Below are 26216 nucleotides of genomic sequence, written 5' to 3'. Positions count from 1 at the left end.
TGTCTGTGTCCAAATTTCCTCCTCTTATAAAAACACCATTCATATTGGATGGGGATCCACGTCGATCCAGTGTGGCCTTGTCTTAGATTCCCAGCTGCTAAAACAAATAACATATGAAGGGTCAGTGTAGACAACGGGAATTTATTGGCCCAGGGATTTGAGGTTGGAAGTCCAAATGGAGGCATCAGCAAGGCGATGTTTTCTCCCCAAAGATGGTGGTGGTCTGGGGCTGACTGAGACTGTCCTCGCGTCCTTGGCTTTTCCATCGCATGGCAATGCACCTTTCTCTTCCATTTCTGTTGACCTCCAGTTTCTTCTCCTTCATGTGGTTTTCTCTCTGTCTAAATTTTATCCTGCTTATGAAGGACTCCAGTAATCCAGACTAAAGCCCAACCTGATTCAGTTGGGCCACACCTTAACTAAAAGCAACGTCTCCCAAAGTTCCTATTCACAGTGATTCACACTCACAGGAATGGATTAAGATTACGAACATGCTTTTCTGGGGTACGTAATTGAATCTGGTCCAGGTCTCATCTTAACTCATATCTTCAAAGACCCTCTTTCCAACTAAAGCCACGTTCATGGGACTGGCGGTTAGGACTGGCACACATCTCTTTGGGGATACGGTTCAACCATAATGTCTACTATTTCTATTAGTTGATTTAATAGGAAACAGATCATATCACATTTATTACAGAAAACACTTAGTGCCATGCATTTTTCTATGCAATTCATGAACATTAACTCATTTATCCCTCACAATGGCCCTATGAGGAAGGTACTATTATTTTTCCCGTTTTGTAGATGAGGAAACCGAGGCATAGAGCATTACCCATTACCAGGGTTTACATACCTGGAAAGAGCTGGAGCTGGGATTCAACTGACATTTACGTGGTATTTGGTTGGTGATAGTTCTACCTTTACAAATGGATTTCCACTTAGATTCTAGATGAATTTTTAAATTAAGAAGTCTGTAAAGGACAAGTAATTTAGAGAACTAAGGTGAAAGGCAACGAAACGAAACAGGACAAAACAGAACGTGCAGATAAAGGAAAATGTTACCAAGCTGCTTTGCCACCTGAAGTACTTAGCTTTTCAAAATCACCAGAATGGCAATTCCTGCCCCAAGGAAAAGTATGACAATAATAGTATTTCTGGATTTGGCGATAGAATTCAGGTAACAATTTTCATGATCTTGCAGTATGAGCTTCTTTTATGGAACTTGGTGATGAATTGCCTCCCGTTTTCATCTCAATTTTATTTTCACATTGTGACTATTCGTATTTTTATTTTTGGAGACGGTTACTCTTTTAATGACCAGATAATGTGAGAATAGTGAAGGAGAGGGCTGAATTAAGTTTGGTGCAAGGAACCATTTTTATAGTCCGTTAGTACTTTATGAAATCAGTTAGATGCAAATCAGTGCTGCCTCTAAAGAGGCAGGGTTTGTGGCTTATGGAAGCTGACCACTGGGTTGAAGCTCTTGTGCCCATCTCTTCCTGTCTATTTCCTGGCTTCTGATTTAATCCAGACTTTGCTCACCTCCAGGAATGGATCATTATAATCATTTCCCACCTGGCCGTCCTCTTCCCAATGTTTCCTTCAACCATCTGCTATGCTACTATGTTCATTTCCTATTGAGGCTGTAACCAGTTACTACAGACTCAGTGGCTTAAAACAACCCAAATGTATCATCTTACAGTTCTGTAGGTCAAAAGTCTAGCGTGGGTCTCACTGGGCTAAAATCGAGGTGTTGTCAAGGCTGCGTTCCTTTCTGGAGTCTCTAGGGGAGAATCTGTTTCCTCACCTTCTCCGGCTTCTAGAGGCCACCTGCATTCCTTCCTCCACCTTCCTCCATGGTCCCTTCCTCCACCTTCAAAGCGAGGAACATTGCATCTCTCTTTTCTTCCATTGTCTGATCTCTCAACACAAAAGTTGGTTTTCTGCTTTAGGGACCATGTGATTAAATTGGGCCCACTCAGATAATCCAGGATAATCCCGTCTCCAGGTCCTTAACTTAATCACACCTGCAAAGTCCCTTTTGCCCTGTAAGGTAACATAGTTGCAGAATCTGGAGATTAGGATGTCAACATTTTTGGGGGGCCATTGTTCTCCCCTCCCCAACAAACTTCAGAACTCTTTTTTATAAAATGGCCATTCTGATGCCTCAATGTCTTGTTCAAGCATTTCTATTGACTTTTCCACTGCTGAGAAGATACAGTCCCTAATTTTTAGCCTGACATGCAATGATCCTTGGGTCTGGCCTTAACGAATCTTTCTGAACTTGTTTCCCAAGAGTGGCCTCAGCTTCAGCCAGGCTGGTTTCCTGTCAGCACTGAGAAAGCAGCCTCTCACGTGTTTGGATGCTGAACTTGTGATAGTGCCATGTTTCCAACCTGACTTTCCCATTTTGTTTTACCTTCCTGCGTGCACCCTGTTTATGCTTCAGGACTCAGTTCCAGCCCCTGCTGTTCTGGACGCCATTCCTGACTTTTCCTGTTCATTTCTTATTCACAGTTCTCCAAATAAACTTTTTGTCCATCCACGTATTTTGACATCCATTGATGTTCTGTCATGTGTTATTGAAGTGTATGTGTTTGTGTGGGTTTTTCTTTTCTCAATTAAATTTTGAGCCATTGCAAGGACCATAGGTATTTATTAATATCCCTTAATATATTTATTTAGAGCTGTGTTGTTACTTAGAAGGTTCTCTCTAGATTTTTATGGTATAAATTCTTTAAGTTTCTTTTGATTTAGACACATCCTGATATCTTTTACTCTAAACTTAAATTATTTGGAAACTGTTCTGTTCTAAGACGATGAATATAGCCACTTTTACCCTAAGATGTAATCATAAGTATAGTTTGTAGAGTTGGAATGTGTTCTTTAAACTGGTAGAGGGTGCCTTCTGTCTTTTTCATTTAAAACTAGCTTGTAGAGGAGGGACATAATTTAGGAGCATGATATACTTTTTAATTTCACTGGTTATTTTGCAAAAAAAAAAAGAAAAGTCTTTTACCCTCAGTTGCTGAATTTGATTATCTTTCTTCCTTTTCTCCCCACCTCTTGCCTCCAAACCCGTGACCCTTCTTGACTTGAAATGCTCCATACAGAATTCAACCAAAGCACCTCTCAAGAGATCAAATGTTGAAAAGGTGACCAACGTGCAGATCCTGGTGTTGTTTGGCATCCTCCTGGTCATGGCCCTGGTGAGCTCAGTGGGGGCCCTGTACTGGAATGGGTCTCACGGCGAAAAGATCTGGTACATCAAGAAGATGAGTAAGTGCTGGCGTGGGTTTCTTATTGAGTGGGACAGAACCATCCTTGCCAAGTCCTTCCAAGCATGATTTCTGTGCGGTGGCCACGGCAGTCTTTTTTTCTCTTTGGCTACTAAAGATATGGTGACCCTTGGAAGGAAGATCGATGATTAGGAGCCATGCAATGAAGTGAAGATGGGCACATTTGGGGATTGTTTTATACTCAGATGATTATTTTTTCAATTATTTTCTCATTTTATATAATCAAATCTTTTAAAGAAGTGAAAAGAAAAATGTAAAAATATATAGTTTTTTTATTAGCCTACTTATTTACCATTTTCAGTACTCTTAATTTCATGTTATGGATTTGAGTCATCACCTTGTACCGTTTCCTTGTTCCATGTAGCTTCATTCTTTTCCCAGTCCAACAATGAAATTTTGTAATTATTGTTTTATGTAGTTGTTTTAAAACCAGTAAGGAAGAAAGGTTAAAAACATGAAATTATGCTGTAATTTATAATTACCTAGATAGTTACTTTAGTTCTTTGTTTTTTCGTGTGCATTTACTGACTGGTGTCACTTCCTTCCATCCTGAATAACTTCCTTTACTATTTCTAGTAAGGCAGATTGGCTAGCAACAAATTCTCAGTTTTTATCTGAGAATGTCTTAATTTCTCCTTTGTTTTTGAAGGATAATTTTAAATGGTATAGAATTCTTGGTTGACATACTTTTTTCTATCTAGTACTTTAATGTCATTCCACTGACTATTGGCCTCCGTTGTTTCTGATAGATAAGTCAACTGTTTATCTTATTGTGTTTCTCTTGTACATTAGTCATTTTTCCTCTTGTTGCTTCCAAGATTTTCTGATTGCCTTTGGCTTTTAATCATTTTGGGTTTATCCTCTTTGTAGTTTACCAGATTTTTTTTGGTATGCAAATTAATATTGTTAATCAAATTTGGGAAACTTTGGCTATTAGATATTCAAATATTTTTTCTGTCCCTTTTTCTCCTTTCTTTCTGGCATTCCCATTACATGTAAACTTTGGTATACTTGAGGACTCTGAGGCTCTATTAAGTTTTCTTTGTTCCTTTTCTTTTGTTTCTTCAATTGCAAAATCTCTTTTAATCAGTCTTCAGATTTGCTGATTTTTCTTCTGCCAGCTCATTGAGCCATTCTAGTGGTTTTTTTTCATCTTAGTTATTATACTTTTCAACTTGAGAATTTCCATTTGGTTCTTTATTATTATTATTATTATTATTATTTAATAATTTCTATCTCCTTATTGATATTCTCTATTTGACAAATCATGGCTGTCATACTTTCCTTTAATTCTTTAAATACATTTTCCTTTCATTCTTTGTGAATACATTTATAATAACTGCTTTGAAATCTTTGCATAGCCTATCATCTAGGTCCCCTTAGAGGCAGTTTCTATTACTTTTTTATTTTTGGTTTCTTTGCATGTCTCATTTCTTTGTTGTTGGAAACTGGACATTTTAGATAATATACCACAGCAACTCTGGATTCTGACTCTCTCTTTTCTCTGGGACTTGTTGTTGCTATTGTTTTCATTGTTATTATTTGTTTATTTGTTTAGTGACTTGCTGAACTAATTCTGTGAAGTCTTCTTTCTCCCGCAGTGTACAGCTCAGTCTTCTTTGTTCTTACTTTTAAGATTTTAGAAGTGTGCAGTTCATTGGTTTTAAGTACATCTCCTAAGTTGTGCAACCTCACCACTGTCTAATTTTAGAACATTTTCTTCATCCCCCTCAAAAGAATCCCCATCCCCCATTTACCATCATTCCCTTCCTTGTTTTTATTTTTAAACCCACACTCCTAGGGTTCACCCTTGGGTCCGTATAGTTTAGAAGTCAGCCAACGATTGGTCAGCGGTTGTGCTTAAGACCCCTTAAGCCAATAAATCTCTTTCCTGTTGGATATGGTGTGGCTTGGGGAATACTTTCAGTGTTTGAGGGGTTTACAAGTCTGGCCCAGGTTCAGTTGGGCACCAGTAGCTCACAGGGGCCCTCTCTGGTCTGTCCTTCACTCTCACACAGCCTCCTGGACCAGCAGGGATGAATGAGATCTCAGCAAGGCTTCTCTGGCTGTCTCTCTGGAGAGCCCTGTTAAATTTCTGGCTGGTCCGGTCCTTTGCCTGCTCCTCCTAGGAGTGTGGACATATTAACCTGCCCTGATGATTAGCCACTGGGATCTCTGTTATTTCTATTTTTCTGTGCTCTGCTCCAAACTATATTAGCTACCTCAGGCTGTTGCCCATCCTGGCAGCCTGTCCCACTCTCGGGTAGAATTTCTGCAAGGTGGAGCTGGGGTGAAGGTTGGGGCTAATGGGAGCTGCCAGTACTTATGTCCGGCTCCACCTCCCCACCTGGGATAGAATTTCAGCAACATGGAGCTAGTGGGAGGAGGTGGTGGGGTGGGAACAGCCTCTGGCTTAAATGCCAGACAATCCCACTGTTCTTACCGAGATTCAGTAGATTTTCTTGAATACATGCTTTTCAATTTTTTGTATACTTTATGATCAGTTTCCAGATTCTTTAAATGGTTGTCCTGACAGTTTTATTCAGTTTTGTTGCTGCCATTTTGGGAATAAGATTTGCTGATCTCCTCACACAGCCATTCTAGAAAATAAGTAACATTTAATGACAAAAATAATTAATGGTAAATTTGAATGTTAAAACTTGGGGATAGTTTCTTGGGGTTACTGTTATTTTCATCTTTATTTTCTGGATAAACTGATCAAAACTTTTTTTTCTTTTTCTAATTATTTCATGTAGAAAACTCAGACTCTCTTCTGCCCATGGGGTCCCTTGTCACTGGTTTACAAATGTGAGAAATGAGCCTGGGGCTTCAGTTGTAGCCCATTGGTTTTATTTCTTAAAATGTGGATTTGGATCCTGTTGTTTTCCTAGCTTCAGATATGAAGCCTGATAATTTTTGTATGTGGATACTGGGCTTCAAAATGTCAGGGTTGGGGTAAACATACACTATTAATGCTATCTTTGGATACTGAACTTGGAAAAACTCAGTGACATTTAAATTGCTTGGATAATGTCATACTCTAGTACTAGCTGCATTATCTGCCACGGCAGAATAATGTTTCACCCACTGCTAATGCTTTGTCATATGAGCAGCTTTTATCCTTATGATAATGTCTGAATAGTGCTGGTAACAGCCGTCCAAGTTCACGTTTTTGCATTGTTACTATTGGACCCCTGACTTCCATTTCTATCCCATTCTCTCATTATTCATCTCCACTTATTAGTTTTGTTTGGTCAGAACCTTTGTACAAATGGCTAGAGATTTTCTTTTTTTCTTTTTTGCTTCTCTCCATTTTCCTGGCTTTGAACCAGAACCTAAAAGGGTTTTTTTTCAGCCTTAGATTTGTGTCTTCCCTGAATGTGTTCTTCTTTTCGAAGCTGGGGAAAACACCATACATGATGACATGAATCTCTTTTGGCCAGTGTTCCATAAATGACTTTTTTTTTTTCTTAATGTAGGATTCTAATTGGCAGCTAGAGATTAGTTTATAAGCAAATGTTGTTCCTCAGGGATGTTTGTTAACTGTGAGTACTTAGAGATCCTATTTAACAACTCCTTAATTGGATAGAAGAACCAGATAACAAAGTAGTAATCAGAAGAAAAAGCAGTCAGAAAAAATAGAAGACTTGATAGTGAGTAGAAAACAAAGGTATGGTGGAAAGTTCCAGCTGTTGACCAGCTTGCGTTCGCTCATCCTTGTTATACTTTTTCAGAAGTTTTTCATTACTTAACACCTACCTCCCGAAGCTCTAAATCTGAATCAAGCCAACACCATTTGACTTGATTTTTTGGGAAAAAATGTCAATAACTGTGGTTGGAACCATTAAAAACTCTAGTTTCCAGTCCTGACTTTCTGCTACCTTTAATCTAATTCTGGTTCCCGTCAGAGGCATCTTTAATACTAGTCAAACCCTTAGCCTGCTGCTGTTTTTATTCAGCCTCCTAGGACATCACGGCCATCAGGGAAGAGCTTCCTTTTTGATAACTTCAGACCTTGTACTTCTTCCTCTGTTCTCGTCCTTTCTCCTGTCCAAGCTCGACCAGCTTCGGCTTTGAATTCCATCCTAGGGATCTTGTTCCATCAAATTGTCCTTCTCTCGTCTTCCTTTTACACATTCCTTTCCATCTTTCTAACTCCTTGGATTGTCCCAGATGTACTCATTCCTCATTGAGGTTGTAGATGCTCTTTACTACCATTTCAAATGCCTGTCCTCCTTTCTGCATCTTTTGTAGTTAGCTGTCATCCCTCTGTCTTTCACAACTTGGCTTGAACATCTCTTCTTCTGGGTGGCCCTCAGTGCCTGTGCCTCCTTATTTAAAAACCCCCTGTCTGGGTTCCTGCAATGCCCTATGAACTGCTCTTTTATATAGTAACTTGGTGCATGGTTATGTTGTAGGGCCTGCTTGCTGCCGCTTACCACCCCCTCCCTGCCAATTAGGAGCCAGCTCTTTGTTGGCAGGGACTGTATCTTAACAGAACTTGTATTCACAGTTCCTGACACATAGTAGGTATTCAGTAATTATTTTAGCTTGACTCTCTAAATTTCTATGTAAACCAATAGACTTTCGTTGTGAACCTGTTTTAGAAAAAGTCCAAAATAACAAAGTAAAAAGAAACTGAATAGAGATTATAACTAAAGCTATATAGATATTCTGGTTTCCTTCCACAGACACAAGCTCGGATAACTTTGGATACAACCTGTTGACATTCATCATCTTGTACAACAATCTTATTCCCATTAGTCTGTTGGTGACTCTTGAGGTTGTGAAATACACTCAAGCCCTTTTTATAAACTGGGTGAGTATTAAGGCTGAGTTCCCTAGTAAATAAAGTTTAACGTGTGTCGAGCAGATGAGGAAAGGTGTCAGCAGACTCGTGACACTGTAATAAAGTGAGTAAGAGGTCAGCCCTGGAGCCAGTGGAGGTGGCCAGTTACCTAATGTCTCAACTTTCCGTTCCATGACATGGGGAAGACCATAGACCCTTCTGGGTAGGGGGTTGTGAAGATTGAGTTCATGGAGATAGACTCTTACCTGGTGCTTGACATCTGGTGAGCAGTGATGAAATGTCTGCAACTGCCATTTGTACGTAGCCATTGATGTGGTCATTACGTCTAAAGACTTATGTAATATTTGAAAGCATTATTCAATGGAAAATATTATTTATTTTGACTTGCTTTTTGAGGCATTACTATATCTAATTAGCACTGAAGAAAAGGTCTCTTAGGTGTGTCTACTTTAGTGTTAATTATCAGAATTCATTGTGATAGTAAACTTGAATTCCATTTTAAGGGCAGAAGTGGGATTTTTTCGGTAGAATTTATTGTATTACTACTACTATTATTATTCCTCAATACATACCGCAGATTTTCTAAGCTGAAGGGGACTCTCATGCTTTCAAGCAATGGCTTTCAGCAACCAGTATTTGCAGACCTCGTCCTTTTGTGACACAGACATGTGTAAGAGGTGTTAACTGAGCTCAGAAGTTTCAGGGAGTCTCAGTCCTGAAGCAATCGTATGGAGATCAGATCTGTATAAAATACCAGGCTTTCACGTTGCATCACAATGTTTCTCTGCACTAATAGCTATTATGTTTTCAGCCAAAAATAAAATTAGCATTTATATTAAAATGCAAGGGTTTTGAGTTACCTGTTTTTAACTTCTTTTCTTTGTTAATCTAGCTGGAGGATTAATGGTATCCATTTTCTGAAGTGCTCTCTCTCTCCCGCTCTCCCTCCATCCCTCTCCCTCTCCTCTCTCTCTCCTCCCTCCCCCATCCCTCTCCCTCTCTCTCCCCTCCCCCACCCCTCCCTCATTCTCTCCCCATCTCCCCATCTTTCTCCCTCTCTCTCTCTCTCTCCCCTCCTCCCTCAGGACACAGACATGTATTACATAGGAAATGACACTCCTGCGATGGCCAGAACATCAAATCTCAATGAGGAACTCGGGCAGGTGAGCGTCTCCTTGGGAACTTTGCAGCAGTGGCTTGAGCCTGAGAGAGCCCAGGGTCAGGAGAAGAACCACTGAGAGCTTTTGCAAGACTCTTTCCTCATGAATGTGGTTATTACGTCTGAAGAGTTATGTTGTATTCAAAAGTATTATTAAATGAAAAATATTTTGTTTTGACATGCTTTTTGAAGCACGCGTATATCTTATCACCTAGAGAGTACCTGCAAAAAAAAAGTAGTACAACTGGGTCTAATATTGGAGGAAAAAATGCCCAAAAGGACATTATTGGGACAAATAAAAAAAAATTGGAATACAGACCGTAAGCTTTACATCAATGTTAAATTTCTTTATCATCATAACTATACTTAAGGTGGTTACATAACTAAATACCATATTCTCAGGGAAATATTATATTTCAAGGAGCATGATGTATACAACCTACTCTCAGATGTTTAGGAAATAGATAAATAGGTAGATGGATGGTTAGAATGATGTGGCCATTGTGGCAAAATGTTAAAATTGGTGTATCTAGGTATCTGTGAGGTGGAAGGTGGGTGTTCCAGTTTGCTAATGCTGTCCTTTTGCAAAACACCAGAAATGGATTGGCTTTTATAAAAGGGGGTTTATTTGGTTACACAGTTACAGTCTTAAGGCCATAAAGTGTCCAAGGTAAGTCGTCAACAATTGGGTACTGGAGGATGTCCAGTGGCGTCCGGAAAACCTCTGTTAGCTTGGAAGGCACATGGCTGGTGTCTGCTCCAGAGTTCTGGTTTCAAAATGGCTTTCTCCCAGGATGTTCCTCTCTAGGCTGCAGCTTCTCTCCAAAATTTCACTCCCAGTTGCTCTTGGGGCATTTGTCCTCTCTTAGCTTCTCTGGAGCAAATGTCTGCTTTCAAAGGCCATCTTCAAAATGTCTCTGTAAGCTGCAGCTCCTCTGTCAGCTCCTGTGCATTCTTCAAAGTGTCCCTCTTGGCTGAAGCAAGCTTGCTCCTTCTGTCTGAGCTTGTACAGTGCTCTAGTAAACTCATCAAGGCCCACGTTGAATGGCAGGGCCACACCTCCAAGGAAATTATCTAATCAGAGTTGTCACCTACAGTTGAGTGGGTTGCATCTCCATGGAAACACTCAAAGAATTACAATCTAATCAACACTATTACATTGCGCACACAAGATTGCATCAAAGATAATGACATTTTGGGGGACATAATACATTCAAACTGGCACAGTGAGGTATGTATTAATTTTGAAACAGTCCTGTAAATTTGAAATTATTTTGAAATAAGTAGTTTAAGAAAAAGATAGTACAAAGTATAGTACAACATCACTTTGAACTTTTATGAATGTGCATTGGGAGGAAGTTGAAGGGAAACACTGGCTAGGATACCCATATATCATAAACACATGCAAAATTTATTTTGCTGAGTATTAGGGATTTATTCTTAGTGCTCGTGATGAGAGAGTGATCACTTAGCCATGGAATAATGTGTTAAATATATGGTAAGAAACACTATTTAAAAGAGTATTTTAAAAAGTATTTTAAACTATGGGTTTATGATATAAAGACTTCCTTATTTTCAGTTTTACTCAGATAAAATGATATGTAAAAGGATTTTTTGCAATGTTCACTTCAGCCCATCTTGATCAAGAGCAAATATGATAGTTTTCTGGTCTTGGGCGGATTTTTAGACAAAGGGAAAATAATTGATTTTTTAATCCTGAAATTAATATAGCCATCTAGAATATATTCACAGGGCATAGGACTGTTGTTAACTTGTTTTACCTCTAACCAATTAATATAAATTTGTATAAAATAAACTCAGGTGAAATACCCAGAAGGTGCCAAAGAAATGAGTGAAAATGAATAATTCTGATTTGAACAAAAGTATTTAAAATCTAAATAGACAGGAGTGACATCATAAACATGGCTCCATAAGACAATCCCTGGAAAAATCTCCCATCAGGAACAACTAATACAAGGACAAATCCCACTTGGTTGGAATGCTGGAAGATGATAGAGACTGGAGAAGGACTCCACCAACTGTGAATTGAAGAAGAAGAAGAAACACAGAAAAATGTAGATCTGTGACCTGGACCCACCAGTCCAGACTCCCCACCCCCACTCCCACTCATTCCAGTGCCACATAAGAGTTACACAGATGCAGCACAGCCCTGTTACCTCCTGCAGTGGATGCAGACCATAAAGCCAGTAAAGCAGTGAGTGAAAGCTCCATGCATATCCAGCCATAGGGACCCACGGCTGCAGAAACCCAGGGCGGAACACAGCAGCTGACCAGCACGTGCAAACAAAAGGGCCCTTAGGAAATAAAGGAGACCATGGCAGAACCATTGGTAAGAAGTGCACACACTCAACCCAGCCTCTGATTGCTGGATCACCTGAATAGAAATACAGCCCTATGTGGATCCTTGGGGCAAGATACCCTATTGGGGAAGTAACTGGAAGCAGAAAAGCCTCACAGAAAACAAAGGGGTGGGGGGAACTGAACTGCTGTAAGACAGGATGAGTCCCAGAACTGAGAAGTGTAATGTAAAGGGGGCACTGAGTGAGGGAGAGAAGTTAAACAAATCATAGCAGTTGGAGAGAAAATTCTGCACAGAAACAAACAGACCAGATCAAGTTTCCTGGAGAAGGAACAGAGGGAAGGAAGCTTTCTCCTGGAGATGAAACAATTGCACAAAAAGGGAAATCTTAAAAGTTGTACCACATATCCAGGGCAAGAATCATGGGCAGAAGAGCTGAGAAAAGCTGAACAGTTAAGTGTGGGCTACTCTAAAGGTCCAGCATAAGTTGGAGCAAACATCAAATAAGAGCATTAACACAAAGCCACTCTATGATAAAGCCCTAGGCAAAACAGAGAAGCTGACCTTCAGAGTTCACACATCAGGTTAATCAGATGCCCAGACATCAGCAAAAGATTGCAAGCCATACTAGGAAATGGGAAAATAGGGCTCAGTCAAGGGAACAAATTAAAACTTCAGAGGAGACACAGAATTTGGAACAACTAATCAAAGAAATTCAAACAAATCTCCTTAATCAATTCAAATATGGATAGAAATAAACTAATGGTGGATGTAGAAATAAAGGACACTAAGAAGGCCATGTGTGAACATAAAGAAGAATTTGAAAGTTTAAAAAGAAACATAACAAATTATGGGGATGAAAGGCACAATAATAGAGATTAAAAATACACAAGTCATATAACAGCAGATTTGAACAGGCAAAGAAAGAAACAGTGAATGAGAAGACAGGGCAATTGAAATCATTCAGTCAGAAGAACATGTAGAGAAAAGAAGAGAAAGAATTTAGCAGTGTCTAAGGGACATGAAGCAAACCAACTTACTCATCATGGGAGTCCCAGAAGGAGGAGAGAAGGAAAAAGGGGCAGAATGGATATTTGAAGAAATAATGGCCGAAAAGTTCCCAACTTTTATGAAAGATATAAATATATGTGTCCAAGAACTGCAACATACTCCAAACAGAGTAAACCCTAATAGGCCTGCTCTGAGACACATATTAATCAGAAGGTCAAATGCCAAAGATGAAGAGAGAATTCTAAAAGCAGCAAGGAGAAAGCAATTCAAGGGATCCTCAGTAAGGCTAAGTGCTGATTTCTTACCAGAAACCATGGAAGTGAAAAGACAGTGGTATGATATATTTAAGGTACTGAAAGAGAAAAATTGCCATCCTCAAATTCTTTATTTGACAAAACTGTCCTTCAAAAATGAGGGAGAGTTTACCTGCTAACTAAGCCACCTTAGTTGGTGATCTTGCTGCCCTCCCCCCTATGTGGGACCTGACTCCCAGGGTGTAAATCTCCCTGGCAACTCAGGATATGACTCCCGGGGATGAATCTGGACCCAGCATCGTGGGATTGAGAACATCTTGACCAAAAGGGGGATGCGAAATAAAACGAAATTAAGCTTCAGTGACTGAGAGATTTCAAATGAGTCGAGGGGTCACTGTGGTGGACATTCTTACGCACTATATAGATAACACTTTTTAGGTTTTAATATATTGGAATAGCTAGAAATAAATACCTGAAACTACCAAACTCCAACCCAGTAGCCTTGACTCTTGAAGACGATTGTATAACAATGTAGCTTACAAGGGGTAACAGTGTGATTGTGAAAGCCCTGTGGATCACACTCCCGTTATCCACTGTATGGATGGATGGGTAGAAAAATGGGGATAAAACCTAAATGAAAAATAGGGTGGGATAGGGGTTGATTTGGGTGTTCTTTTTTTATTTTTAATTTTTATTCTTATTCTGATTCTTTCTGGTGTAAGGAAAATGTTCAAAAATAGATTGGGGTGATGAATGTACAACTATGTGATGGTATTGTGAACAGTTGATTGTGCACCATGGATGATTGTGTGGTATGTGAATATATCTCAATAAAACTGAATTTTAAAAAATGAGGGTTTAAAACATTCACAGATAAACAGAAATTGAGAGAGTTTGTTAACTAAAGACCTGCCTTATAAGAATTACTAAAGGGAATTCTTCAGGTTGAATGGAAAAGACAGGAGAGAGTGGCTTGGAGCAGTGTGAAGAACTAAAGATCTTCAGTGAAGGTAACTAAATGGGTAAATGCAAAACCCAATAGTACCGTGTCCTTGATATATAACTCTTATTATTTAAGTCCTATAAAAGTTAGAATACAGTTGAATAAGAAATAGTCATATTTGCTGATCATGGATATGCAAAATTCAAAGAGGTAATGTGGGACAAAGACAACATAAAGAGGGGAAATGGAGGGATACAGGAGCAGAGAACATGTATACTATTGGAGTTAAGTTGGTATCCTCTCATATTAGTAGATTATAGACTTAAGTTGTGGAATACAAACCCCAGGGTACCACGAAGAAAGTATTTTAAAAATTTGCAAAAACAGAAATGAGGAAAGGATCAGTCATATACGTCACAAAAGATCAACTGTACAGAAAAGGAGGCTGCAATAAAGGAAAAGAAAGGAAAAAAACGACAACATATAAGACATATAAAAACCAAAGGACAAAATGGCTGAAGTAAGTGCTGCCTTTACAGTAATAACACTGAATGTTAGTGGGTTAAACTCCTCAATCAAAATACGCAGATTGGAAGAATGGATAAAAAAGTAAGATCCAGCCATATGCTGTTTACAAGAGACTTGCCTTAGAGCCAAAGACACAAATAGGTTGAAAGTGAAAGGATGGAAAAAGAAAATTCATGCAAGTAGTAACCAAGAGAACTGGGGTAGCTATATTAATTTTGGAAAAAATAGACTTTAAGTCAAAGGCCGTTACATGAGACAAAGAAAGGATACTGTATGCTAATAAAAGGGTCAATCCACCAAGAAGAAATAATGTCATAAATGTTTATGTGCCTAACCACAGTGAGGTAAACACTGACAAAACTTAAGGGAGAAATAGACATCCCTACAGTAATAGTTGGAGACCTCAGTACACCACTTTCATCAATAAATAGATCATCTAGACAGGAGGAAACAGAGAATCTGAATAATTTGATAAATTAACTAGACCTAACAAGCATATACAGAATATTACATACCCAAACAGCAGGATACATATTCTTCTCAAGTGCACATGGATCATTCTCCAGGATAGAACACATGTTGGGTCACAAAGCAAGTCAATAAATTTAGAAGATTGAAATTATACAAAGCATCATCTCTGACCACAAAGGAATCAAGTTGGAAATCAATAACAGGTGAAGAACCTGAAAATTCACAAATATATTGATGTTAAATAACACAGTCTTAAGCCATCAGTGGGTCAAAGAAGAAATCACAAAATCAGTTAAGTGTTTTGAGATTAATGAAAATGAGAACACAACATATCAAAACTTATGGGATGCAGTGAAGTCAGAGTTCAGAGGGAAATTTATAGCTCTAAGCACATTAAAAAATAAGAAAGAGCTAAAATCAAAGGTCTAACTGCACACCTTGAGGAATGAGAAAAAGAACAGCAAACTAACCCAAAGCAAGGAGAAAGAAAGAAATATCGAAGATTAGAGCAGAAATAAATGAAATAGAGAATAAGAAAACCATGGAAAGCATTAGCAAAACCAAAAGTTGGTTCTTTGAAAAGATCCATAAAATTGACAAACCTTCAGCTAGACAGACAAAGAAAAAGAGGACACAAATAAATAAATTTAGAAATGAGAAGGGAAGGGACATTACTACTGACCTTACAGAAATAAAAAGGATTATAAGAGAATACAATGAAAACCTGCATGCCAACAAGTAGACAATCTAAATGAAATGTGCAAATTTCTAGAAACACATAACCTATACTGACTCTAGAAGAAATAGAAGATCTCAACAGACCAATTCATGTAAAGAGATTGAATCAGTCATCAGAAATTTCCTAACAAAAAAAGCTCAGGACCGGATAGCTTCACAGGTGAATTCTACCAAACATTCCAAGAAGAATTAACACTAATCTATCTAATGTGTTCTACGAGGCCAATATCACCTTAATACAAAAGCTAGGTAAAGATACTACGAGAAGGGAAAATTACATTAATTTTTCTTATGAATATAGATGCAAAAATGTTCAACACAGTCCTAGGAAATTGAAATCAACAGCACATTAAAAGAATTATACACCATGATGAAGTAGGTTTTATTCAGGTGTGCAAGAGTGGTTCAACATAAGAAAATCAATTAAGGTATTATATCACATTAAAAGAACAAAGAGAAAAACCATGTGATCATCTCAATTGATGCAGAAAAGGCTTTTGACAAAATCCAGCATCCTTTCTTGATAAAAACACTTGGAAAACTGGGATTAGAAGGGAACTTCCTCAGTGTGATAAAGGGCATATATGAAAAGCCCACAGCTGATATCATATTCAGTGGTGAAAGATAGAAAGCCTTCTGAAACAAGACAAGGATGTCCACTGTCACCACTGTTATTTAACATTGTATTGGAAGTTCTAGCCTGAGCAGTTAGGCATGAAAAAGAAATAAAAGCAATCCAAATTGGAAAGAAAGAAGTAAAACTTCCCTGTTTGCAGATGACATGATCCTATATATAAAAAGCCCTGAAAAAATCTACAGCAAAGCTACTAGCAGAGTGGCAGGGTACAAGATCAACATGCAAAAACCAGTAGTGTTTCTATACATTAATAATGGGCAATCTGAGGAGGAAACCAAGAAAAAATTCCATTTACAATAGCAACTAAAAAAAATCAAATATCTAGGAATAAATTTAACCAAGGATGTAAATGACTTATACATGGAAAACTACAAAACATTGCTAAAAGAAATCAAAGAAGACCTAAATAAATGGAAGAACATTCCTTGCTCATGGATTGGAAGACTAAATGTTGTCAGGATGTCAGTTCTACCCAAAATGATTTACAGATTCAATGCAATCCTAATAAAAAGTTCAACAGTTTTCTTTGCATAAATGGAAAAGCCAATCATCAAATTTGTATAGAAGGATAAGGGTCCCCGAATAGCCAAAACCATCTTGAAAGAGAGTAACAAAATTGGAAGAAGCACACTTTCTGACTTCAAAACTTTTTACAAAGGTATAGTGCTCAAAACAGCATGATTCTGGCACAAGGATAGACATATAGACCATTGGAATCAAACCGAGTGTTCAGAAATTGACCCTCACATCTATGGCCAATTGATTTTTGACAAGACTGCCAAGTCCACTCAATTGAGAAAAATAGTCTCTTAAATGGTGCTGGGGGAACTGGATATTCATATGAAAAAGGATGGAGGAGGACCCCTATTTCACACCATATATAAACATTAACTTAAAATGGATCAAAACCTAAATATAAGAACCAGGACTATAAAACTCCTAGAAGAAAACATAAGGAAACGTGTTCAGGATCTTGTGTTAGGGAATGGTTTCTTAGACTTTACACCCAAAGTGCAAGCAACAAAGGAAAAAATAGATAAATGGGACCTTATCAGAATTAAAAAGTTTTATGCCTCAAAGGATCTTATCATGAAAGTGAAAAGCCAACCTACTCAATGGAAGAAAATATTTGGAAACCACATTATCTGATAAGAGTTTAATATCTAGAATATATAAAGAAACCGTACAATTCAACAATAAAAAGACAAACCAATTAAAATGTGTGCAAAAGACTTGAATAGACATATCTCCAAAGAGGATATACAAATGGCCGAAAAGGACATGAAAAGATGCTCAAAATCATTAGCTGTTCGGGAAATGCAAATCAAAACTCCAGTGAGATACCGTTTCACACTCGCTAGAATAGCTGCTATTAAAAAAAAAACCCAGAAAATTACAAGTGTTGGAGAGGATATAGAGAAATAAGAACAACTCATTCATTGCTGGTGGGAATGTAAAATGGTGCAGCTGTTGTGGCAGTCTCTCAGAAAGTTAAATATAGAATTACCATATGACCTAGCAATCTCATTTCTAGGTATATAACTAAAGTAATTGAAAGCAGGAACTCTAACAGACATTTTTCACGTAGGTGTTCATAGTGGCATTATTCACAATTGCCAAAAGATGGAAGCAACCCAAGTGTCCTTTAGCTGATGAGTGGATAAATAAAATGTGGTATATATACACAATGGAATATTATTCAGCTGTAAAAAGGAATGAAGTCCTGATACATGCTTCAACATGGATGAACTTTGAAGACATCATGTTGAGTGAAATAAGCCAGACACAAAAGGATGCATATTGTCCTATGATCTCACTGACATGAAGTAATTAGAATAAGCAAACTCATAAGGTCAGAATCTAGAATATAGGTTACCAGTGGCCGTGTTGGGATTTGGAATGGGGGCTTAATGCTTGAATTGTTCAGAAATTCTCTTTGGGTTCTTAGTGAAGTTTTGGTAATAGATGGTGGTGATGGTAGCACAACATTGTGATTGTAATTAACATCACTGAATTATATGTGTGAATGTGGTTAAAAGGGGAAATTTTAGGTGGTATTTATGTTACTAGAATAAAAATTTAAAAAAATGTAGGACTGTACAACACAAATAGTGAACCTATTGTAAACAATGGACTCTAATTAATAGTACAATTATAAAAATGTTTTCATGAATTTTAACAAATGTACCTCAGTAATGGAAGGTGTTGATTATTGGGTGATATATGCGAACTCTGTATTTTATGAATTTTATGCATGGTTTTTCTGTAAACCTATAACTTCTGCAATTACAAAAACAACAAAAATTAAAAAAGTAAAACCCCACAACACTGTGATGAGATGGCGAACCTGAGTAGACAAGGCCTGGTCAGCAGATGTGTACTAGGGCACATAACCTAATATTTGCTACAGTTTAGCTTTTTTAGAAATCAAGTTGCGGAACTTGTGGGGGCTGATTTGAAAGACATTGATCCATTAACTCCCTCACATGTTCCCAATTTTTTCTCTGGAATATGCCTGGGAACTATCATCTTTTCCATGTTCACTTCCAAACCTCCATTGCCTTTACTGAGTTTTGCTTTAATAATTGTCTTCTTCTGATGCTGAAATCACTACAGGGAATTACCATAACCTCTCTTGAATTCCTTGTAATGAGAGATTATAATATCATATTATTCATCTTATTATTTAAACCTAATTTACCCAAGGATACCTGGTTAGTGAATAACAGATTGGGGACTGCAGATTGTCCAAGGCTGGTCTTGCTTGCTTACCTGCCCAGTGTAGGAGTAGTGCCGTCCCCTTCCTCAGTGTCCCCTCTGTGGAGGTGTCAGTGAGATGTTAACTGTAGAATGATGTCATGTATCTTCTGGTCAAACCCTTTTATTGTGTAGTTGTAGGAATTGAGGCCAAGAAGATGAGGTGACTTTTCCAGAATCCACAACACTAGTTTGTGTCCAGAGCCTGAATCGGGCTATTTCTGTTGTCTTGTGGTTGTGGGTTCTTTTCCCGATTCTCCAATATGTTATCCACTTGAGTTAAAATAATTTGCGTACTCTATTTTCATATGAAGTGTGTCTCTTTTGCGTTCAGTTAATCATGTCGAGTTGACATACCTGGTAATCTCCTCCAATAATATTTCCTTTCATCTTCATGTATTGAGAGCTTTGTGTATTAAATCTAAAACTTTGTATCTTGGAAAGTTTATAATCTATAGCAGATCCATGCTGTCTTAATTGTGATAGTGACCAAGAAGCTTCACTGAGAGGCTTCAGGGTTTATTCTGTAGCATTTCTGCATATGCCTTCTTAATCCAATGATGGGGCAGAGTCCTAAATTTTTTTGAGGGCTGCCAAAGTTTTAGCTTCTTGTCTTGACATACTGGACACTAGAACAGAATACTGTGTGAGTCCAGGGGAACATCTTGGAGAATAATTCATCATTGAGATACCTTGCAACAGAGCTTATTGCTTCTGCATATAGATCTAAAATGGCACAGGGCTATTATAGAAGCTTCCTTTCCATATTTCTATGCAATTTGACTCTAGAATTGCTTAAGAAAAGGATTTGTAAGTGTTCTAAGCAAGAAAGTACATTTTTTGCAAGTGATTTGCTTGTCTTGAGGAAATTTTCCCCTTTTAATTTAATACAGATTTTGAAAAATGTGGAAGGAAAGAACTTCATCAATTGGTTTTTGCAACTTAATACATTCTTAATGTGTTTCTTCTATTTGATTTAGGTAAAATATCTGTTTTCTGATAAAACTGGAACCCTTACATGCAATATCATGAACTTCAAGAAGTGTAGCATTGCGGGAGTAACTTATGGGTAAGTGTGCTTATTGCCTTCTAAAAATTTCATTTTTATTCTTCCAACAAAGTAGGTATATTTTCAGCTGCTTAGTTAAATACCATGAATTTCTGGTATTTTGAAAGGATATTTATAGGGGATGTAGATATGTAATTATTCAATTTGTTGAAATGTATTCCTAATGTAACATTGAACAGTTAAAATACAGTTGATTTCTGCAAATATTAACTTAGTGAGAAAGGAATCTGTAAGTTTATACTTACTCATGATTTGATCTTAATGTTTGTCTTTTGATCACAATTTTGTGACCATTATGTTTTCTTTCTCCTTGGAAGTCATTTTCCAGAGTTGACAAGAGAGATGAGTTCAGATGACTTCTGGTAAGTAGATTCCGACACTTATTGAAGCTTCTGTGGAAAAGACTTTGGGACGTTTTCATATTGGCATTTATCATTTACATATTAAGATATTAGAATATCCTTGTATGTAAATAGAAGGTGCATGTATGCTATTTTTTTTATTAAATTCAGTTTTATTGAAATACATTCACACACCATACAATCATCCATGATATACAATCCACTGTCCACAGTATGATAACATAGTTATGCGTTCATCACCACAATCTATCTCTGAACATTTTCCTTACATCAGAAAGAACCAGAACAAGAATAAAAAATAAAAGTGAGAAAAGAATACCCAAATCATCCCCCCATCCCACCCCATTTGTCCTTTAGTTTTTATCCCCATTCCTCCACTCATCCATACACTAGCTAAAGGGGGTGTGATCCACAAGGTCTTCACAATCACACTGTCACCCCTTGTAATCTACATTATTATATAATTGTCTTCAGGAGTCCAGACTGCTGGGTTGGAGTTTGGTAGCTTCAGGTATTTACTTCTAGCTATTCCAATACATTAAAGCCTAAGAGGTGTTATCTATATAGTGCATAAGAATGTCCACCAGAGTGACCTCTTGACTCCATTTGGAATCTCTCAGCCACTGAAACTATTTCGTCTCATTTTGCATCCCCCTTTTGGTCAAGAAGATACTCTCAGTCCCACGATGCCGGGTCCACATTCATCCCCGGGAGTCATACTCTGCGTTGCCAGGGAGATTTACACCCCTGGGGGTCGGGTCCCACGTAGCGGGGAGGGCAGCGAGTTCACCTGTTGAGATGGCTCAGTTAGAGAGAGAGAGGGCCACATCTGAGCAACAAAGAGGTACTCAGGGGGAGACTCTTAGGCACCATTGCATACAACTTTAGACTCTCCTTTGTGGTAATGAGCCTTATAAGGGCAAGTCCCATGCTCGAGGGCTCAGCACATCAAATCGTCAGTCCCAGTGTTTGTGACAACATCAACACCAGTCCAAGTGAGGATGTCCAACACATCCGCACCTTCCCCCAGATCCTCGGGGCTGGGGAGGGGGAGGCTGTAAATATATTTTTTATTGTCTGCCCAAATTACTCTAGGATGTGTCACCATTTCACTCCAGCCTATACTAACCTACCGTATCTCACTTCCTATTCAAAGTTCCATGCAATTGTGGTGCCTGAACAAATCGACTGTAGAGTTGTACCGTTTAGAAAATTTAGATCCTGTACCAAATAGATATCTATTCCCTTGGTCTCATATGAAAGTTGAAGTTTTAAAACACAATCAGGTTCAACCTTTATCTTTTAGCCTGGCTTGCCCTGGTCTTAACCAGACCTGCTTCATTCATATCACTAATTGAAGTTTGGGCTCTTTTTCAGCTTTTTTTTTTTTTTTTTGCATGTATGCTATTTTAAGAGAGAACCAGAATGAAATTTAAACATGAACACAGTTTTAAAAGGCCAATAATACTATAGACTTTAAACAAACAAAAAAAATAGCCAGCTCCTAGCCCAATACTTCTCATCCATTTCCTACTTCCTGGAAGCAGCCAGCTTCAACTTTCTAAGCTTCTATTGCTTTGTTTTGTTTTGGTATTTATTTCCGTATTTCAAAATAAAATGTTTTCACTCCATTTTTCCAACATTGTTTCTAGATTCCCTGCCATGGAAGATGAAGGTTTAGAGCTGATCCTTGGTGTGTGATATGTCACCCCCCCCCACCCCTTCCCTCTTGGAAGCATTTAAGTTTTTCTGCTTAGGCAATTTCAGCCACGTGCCTCATGCTCTTAATTATATTGGGTACTTAATGGGCCACTTGTGGGCTCTTTCTATTTGCACATTTTTTAAAATTAATTTTTGGAAATGCCTTTGTGTCATATCTGTGATAATTTTCCTTCCCTCCAACTTCTCTGTTCCCTCTGGCTTTTCTGTTTGTCAGATTCTGAACCTCTTGCGTTGATCCTCCAATTGTGTGGAAAATGGAAAAGAAAAATAACACACAATTGTATATATATAATATATCTGTAATTTGCTGATATTTTTATAATTTACTGGTGTTTCCTCAGCTTGGTCTTCTATCCTTTCTGGTGAAGTTTTAATTTACTCTCATATTTGGTTTCAAGAGCATTCTCTTACCCGTGCCTGAACCCTGCTTTGTCTCCTCTATCCACCGTCTCCTTGTCTCCTTCCCAAATGTTCTTGTGTTTGGGTCTCTAACTTTTATTTTAGAGGCTTTCTTCAAAGGCCTGGTGACCACCGGCTCTCTGCTCTTATTTTAAGATCTCTACACGAACAGAGCTGATTGGCTTTGGCTGTAGGTATGTGTGTGGGGTGTGTGGTTGAGGACTGGTTGGCTTTGTTGTGGGATGATCAGCTTGGACCCCACTATTTTATTAGGGGATGTCTGGATATCAGTAAAAATCTGTGGGTCATCTTTGTGGACTGCTCGTTTTCTTCTAATGAGAAGAAACCTCCAATCTCCTGCTGAGGCTCTAAACCTGGCTGCAGTTTTTATAGGAGCTGAGCGGAAGCAGTGGGCTGGGGGATCGTACCTTTTGGTGTAGATAGAATTTCACTCACACTCCTGTTTTGGGAGGATGCTCTTGTTCATCCACATGTGAGCCTGGTCCAGGGCTACTCTGATCTAACGTCTCCAAAGAATGAACCTTTCATTTCTTCCTGGGTGCAGAAGGTTCAGTTGCTGGTTGCATGGATTGTGGGAGGATTTTTACAGGCTGCTGCTGGTTGTGTGGATTGCGGGAGGATTTTTGCAGGCTGAGTCTTCCTCAGATGGATTTGGAATCAGTTCTGTTTTCAGCCCTTCCCATGTCTCACAGCTACCTTTGCCATCTCCACCTTCACACGTTCTGCTGGGTCCATGAGCTTGTGTTTTAGGTGCTTCCTCTTGCAAGCTGTTGGTTTCTGTTTTCTCTGCTCTGCAATTCCCTGATACCTATTCACAGTTGAGAAGTTTCTCATTATCAACTTTGCTTTTGTCTCTTCCGTTGTCTTTGTCTTGAAGAAAGGGTTTCAGGAGGGAGTAGAGATAAGTGCGTGTACTAAACCCTTTGCGTGTTCTTCAGGATGTTATAGCACACAGCCATCATGTTACATTTCCTTCCTTATAAGCATTTACTTTCTTCTCTCTCTATATATGAGCTCTGGCTGTAAATGATTGCATATGTACAGTGCCGCAATTCCTCTTGTTTTACCTGCTTTGAGCAGGCACTTCTGGAAGTTTTCCCTGGTAGAAATTACCCAGGGAGCAGCTAAAATGAAAAACTCATGCTGTTGATCCTTGTTCTAGTTTGCTAATGCTTCCGGGATACAAAATACCAGAAATGAATTGGCTTTTATAAAAGGGGGTTTATTTGGTTACACAGTTACAGTCTTAAGGCCATGAAGTGTCCAACAACAGAGTACCTTCACTGGAGGATGGCCAGTGGCATCTGGAAAACCTCTGTTAGCTGGGAAGGCTCGTGGTTCTGGTTTCAAAATGGCTTTCTCCCAGGACGTTCCTCCCTAGGCTTCAGCTCCTCAAAAATGTCACTCTTAGTTGCTCTTGGGGCGTTTGTCCTCTCTTAGCTTCTCTGGAGCAAAAGTCTGCTCTCAAAGGCCATCTCCAAAATGTCTCTGTAAGCTAAAGCTCCTCCCTCAGCAACTGTGTGTTCTTCAAAGTGTCCTCTTGGCTGTAGCAAGCTTGCTCCTTCTGTCTGAGTTTATGTAGTGCTCTAGTGAACTAATCAAGGCCCACACTGAATGGGCAGGGCCATGCCTCCATGGAAATTATCTAATCAGAGTTAGCACCTACAGTTGAATGGGTCGCATCTCCATGGAAACACTCAAAAGAATTACAATCTGATCAACACTAATACATCTGCCCACACAAGATTGCATCAAAGATAGTGGCATTTTGGGGGACATAATACATTCAAACTGGCACAATCCTCAACTTCTGTTTTCCCTTTTTGTAACTATTTTGTTATTTATAATTACTTTAAAATATTTTATTTATAAATATTTATTTATAACAAAGTTAAGGATTTGGTGTCTTGAGGTTTGAAAGAATAAATAGTATTCTGAATCCTTAGATGTTTAGTATGATTCTGTAGGCTCCTTAGGTGTGATTCTTCTTGAAGACAGGTTCTTACTAGGTGTGATCATCTTACCAGGAACCTTGAATCAAATAAAATAAGTGTTTTCTATTCTCTCTTATAGCCGACTGGCTCCTCCCACTAGTGACTCGTGTGACTTTGACGATCCTAGGCTGTTGAAGAACATTGAGGATCACCATGTAAGTCTGCCGTTTTGCTTCTGAGACATCCAGTAGCTTAAAGCTCACTTTTATGAAAGCATCTTGGAAGTTGCAATTTTGGATCCTGAGGGAGAGGCACAGCCTCAATTTCATGATGTCAGCACTTCAGGGAAGCCTTCTTAAATAGTGTTTTGTGGTGAACACTATGCATAAGTTAGTGTAAGGCTGAATTTCAATATGTTGTGAAATTAAAGAAGTGCACAGAGATCAAAACGTGTCTTGTGAAATTTCTGCAGTACTATTTCTTCACAGGTATGAGGTCAAGAGGACTTATATTTTGAAAAGTGATTGTAATATTCTTTGACTACGAAACTTTAGGAAACGAAAGTAAGATATAACAACAGGTTGCCTTTATGGAATCCTATTATGTACCAGATAATTGATGTATATGTCATTTAGCACTTGAATAGCTCCAATGAGATGATGAAGAAATTGTGAAGAAAGATTAAGTGACTTGGCCAAGAGTTACCCAGGTGATCAATGTAGAACTGAGACTGACAACCTAAATCTCCTGGGTTCTTAACCACAATGTCCCAACTATGTAGCAAACCAAGAATAATTGCAAGATCACACACTTCATTCTCATTTTAAAGGTTACCCTGAAAAACCACCAACTTATAAAAGTATTCAGTGATCACTAGTTTAGTCAGTATAAGTTAGATCAGTTTAATCCATTATGATTATTTTTTCTCAAAAAATACTCTAGATATAAAGTTAGGTAATGTGAGCAGAATTAAAACTTTGTTTTTGAAATTTTATAATGAAATAGATGTGTTTAGAACTTTCTCTAAATTTCCGTGGAGAAATCTTTCTCTTCTCTGTTGTAATTAGTGCCCATCTGTTGATGCTAAAACCTTTCCAACAGTGGTTCTCAAGTGTGAGTGTGTAAGGAACCCACACCCGTGGGCTCTAATGCAGCGACACTGACTGTGCACTTTGGGTGGTGCTGCCATCAGTTGTCCAAGGCCACACTGGGAACCACTGCTTACGTCCACGCTCTGTGTTCACAGTCGCGGGCATCTCGAGGTTCTTTTGGGGTTGGATCTTAGAGTCTGTTCAAGGTAATCCAGGGACTGGATGCAGCAGAGGAGTGGTGTCTCAAAAAGAAAATCTTTTCTGAAGGAGGATAATTTTTATCAAGTGCACTGCTGTGAGGGCTTGCTTTCCGAAAGAGGAAACAAGTATTTCCAGGTAGTATTCTGATGGAAGGTGATGACCAAGGAGGTCCACTGGATGTGTCTGGTCAAGTTGGGTGGGCGATGGGAAAGAAGAAAGGGAGAAAGTGGAAGGGTGATGTGGAGGCTTACAACACTGCTGGTCGTGTAGTTGTATGGGTTTTGTTTTCCTAGACTACAGCAACAGTTGAAAAAATAGAAGAGGAGAGGAGCATACTATATGGAGTACCTCAGAATCCCTGCTTTGGGTTAGGCGTAGAAGCAAACTACTGGCTCCCTGGTTAAGAGACTCATTTATTTATCCATTCAGTTCAAGGGCCTAGGATGTAACAAGTACCTCGCTAGTTATGGGGGAAGAGATGACTAAAAGA

General features: G+C 38.6%; 1 protein-coding gene across 1 annotated transcript in view; it reads left to right on the top strand.

Moving 5' to 3' along the window:
• ATP8A2 (ATPase phospholipid transporting 8A2) overlaps positions 1-26216 on the top strand; it is a 505799-nt gene that overhangs the window by 53900 nt on the left and 425683 nt on the right. Inside the window, exons 10-15 of the mRNA XM_037800280.1 lie at positions 3114-3279; positions 7991-8118; positions 9195-9272; positions 19908-19996; positions 20314-20358; positions 24574-24649. Coding sequence (XP_037656208.1) covers positions 3114-3279; positions 7991-8118; positions 9195-9272; positions 19908-19996; positions 20314-20358; positions 24574-24649 — 582 coding nt within the window. The remainder of the gene's footprint in view (positions 1-3113; positions 3280-7990; positions 8119-9194; positions 9273-19907; positions 19997-20313; positions 20359-24573; positions 24650-26216) is intronic.

Source organism: Choloepus didactylus, chromosome 12 (assembly GCF_015220235.1).
Source record: "Choloepus didactylus isolate mChoDid1 chromosome 12, mChoDid1.pri, whole genome shotgun sequence".
Lineage (NCBI taxonomy): Eukaryota > Metazoa > Chordata > Mammalia > Pilosa > Megalonychidae > Choloepus > Choloepus didactylus.
The sequence above is the reverse complement of the archived record's forward strand: the minus strand, read 5'-3'. Positions and strand labels throughout refer to the sequence as shown.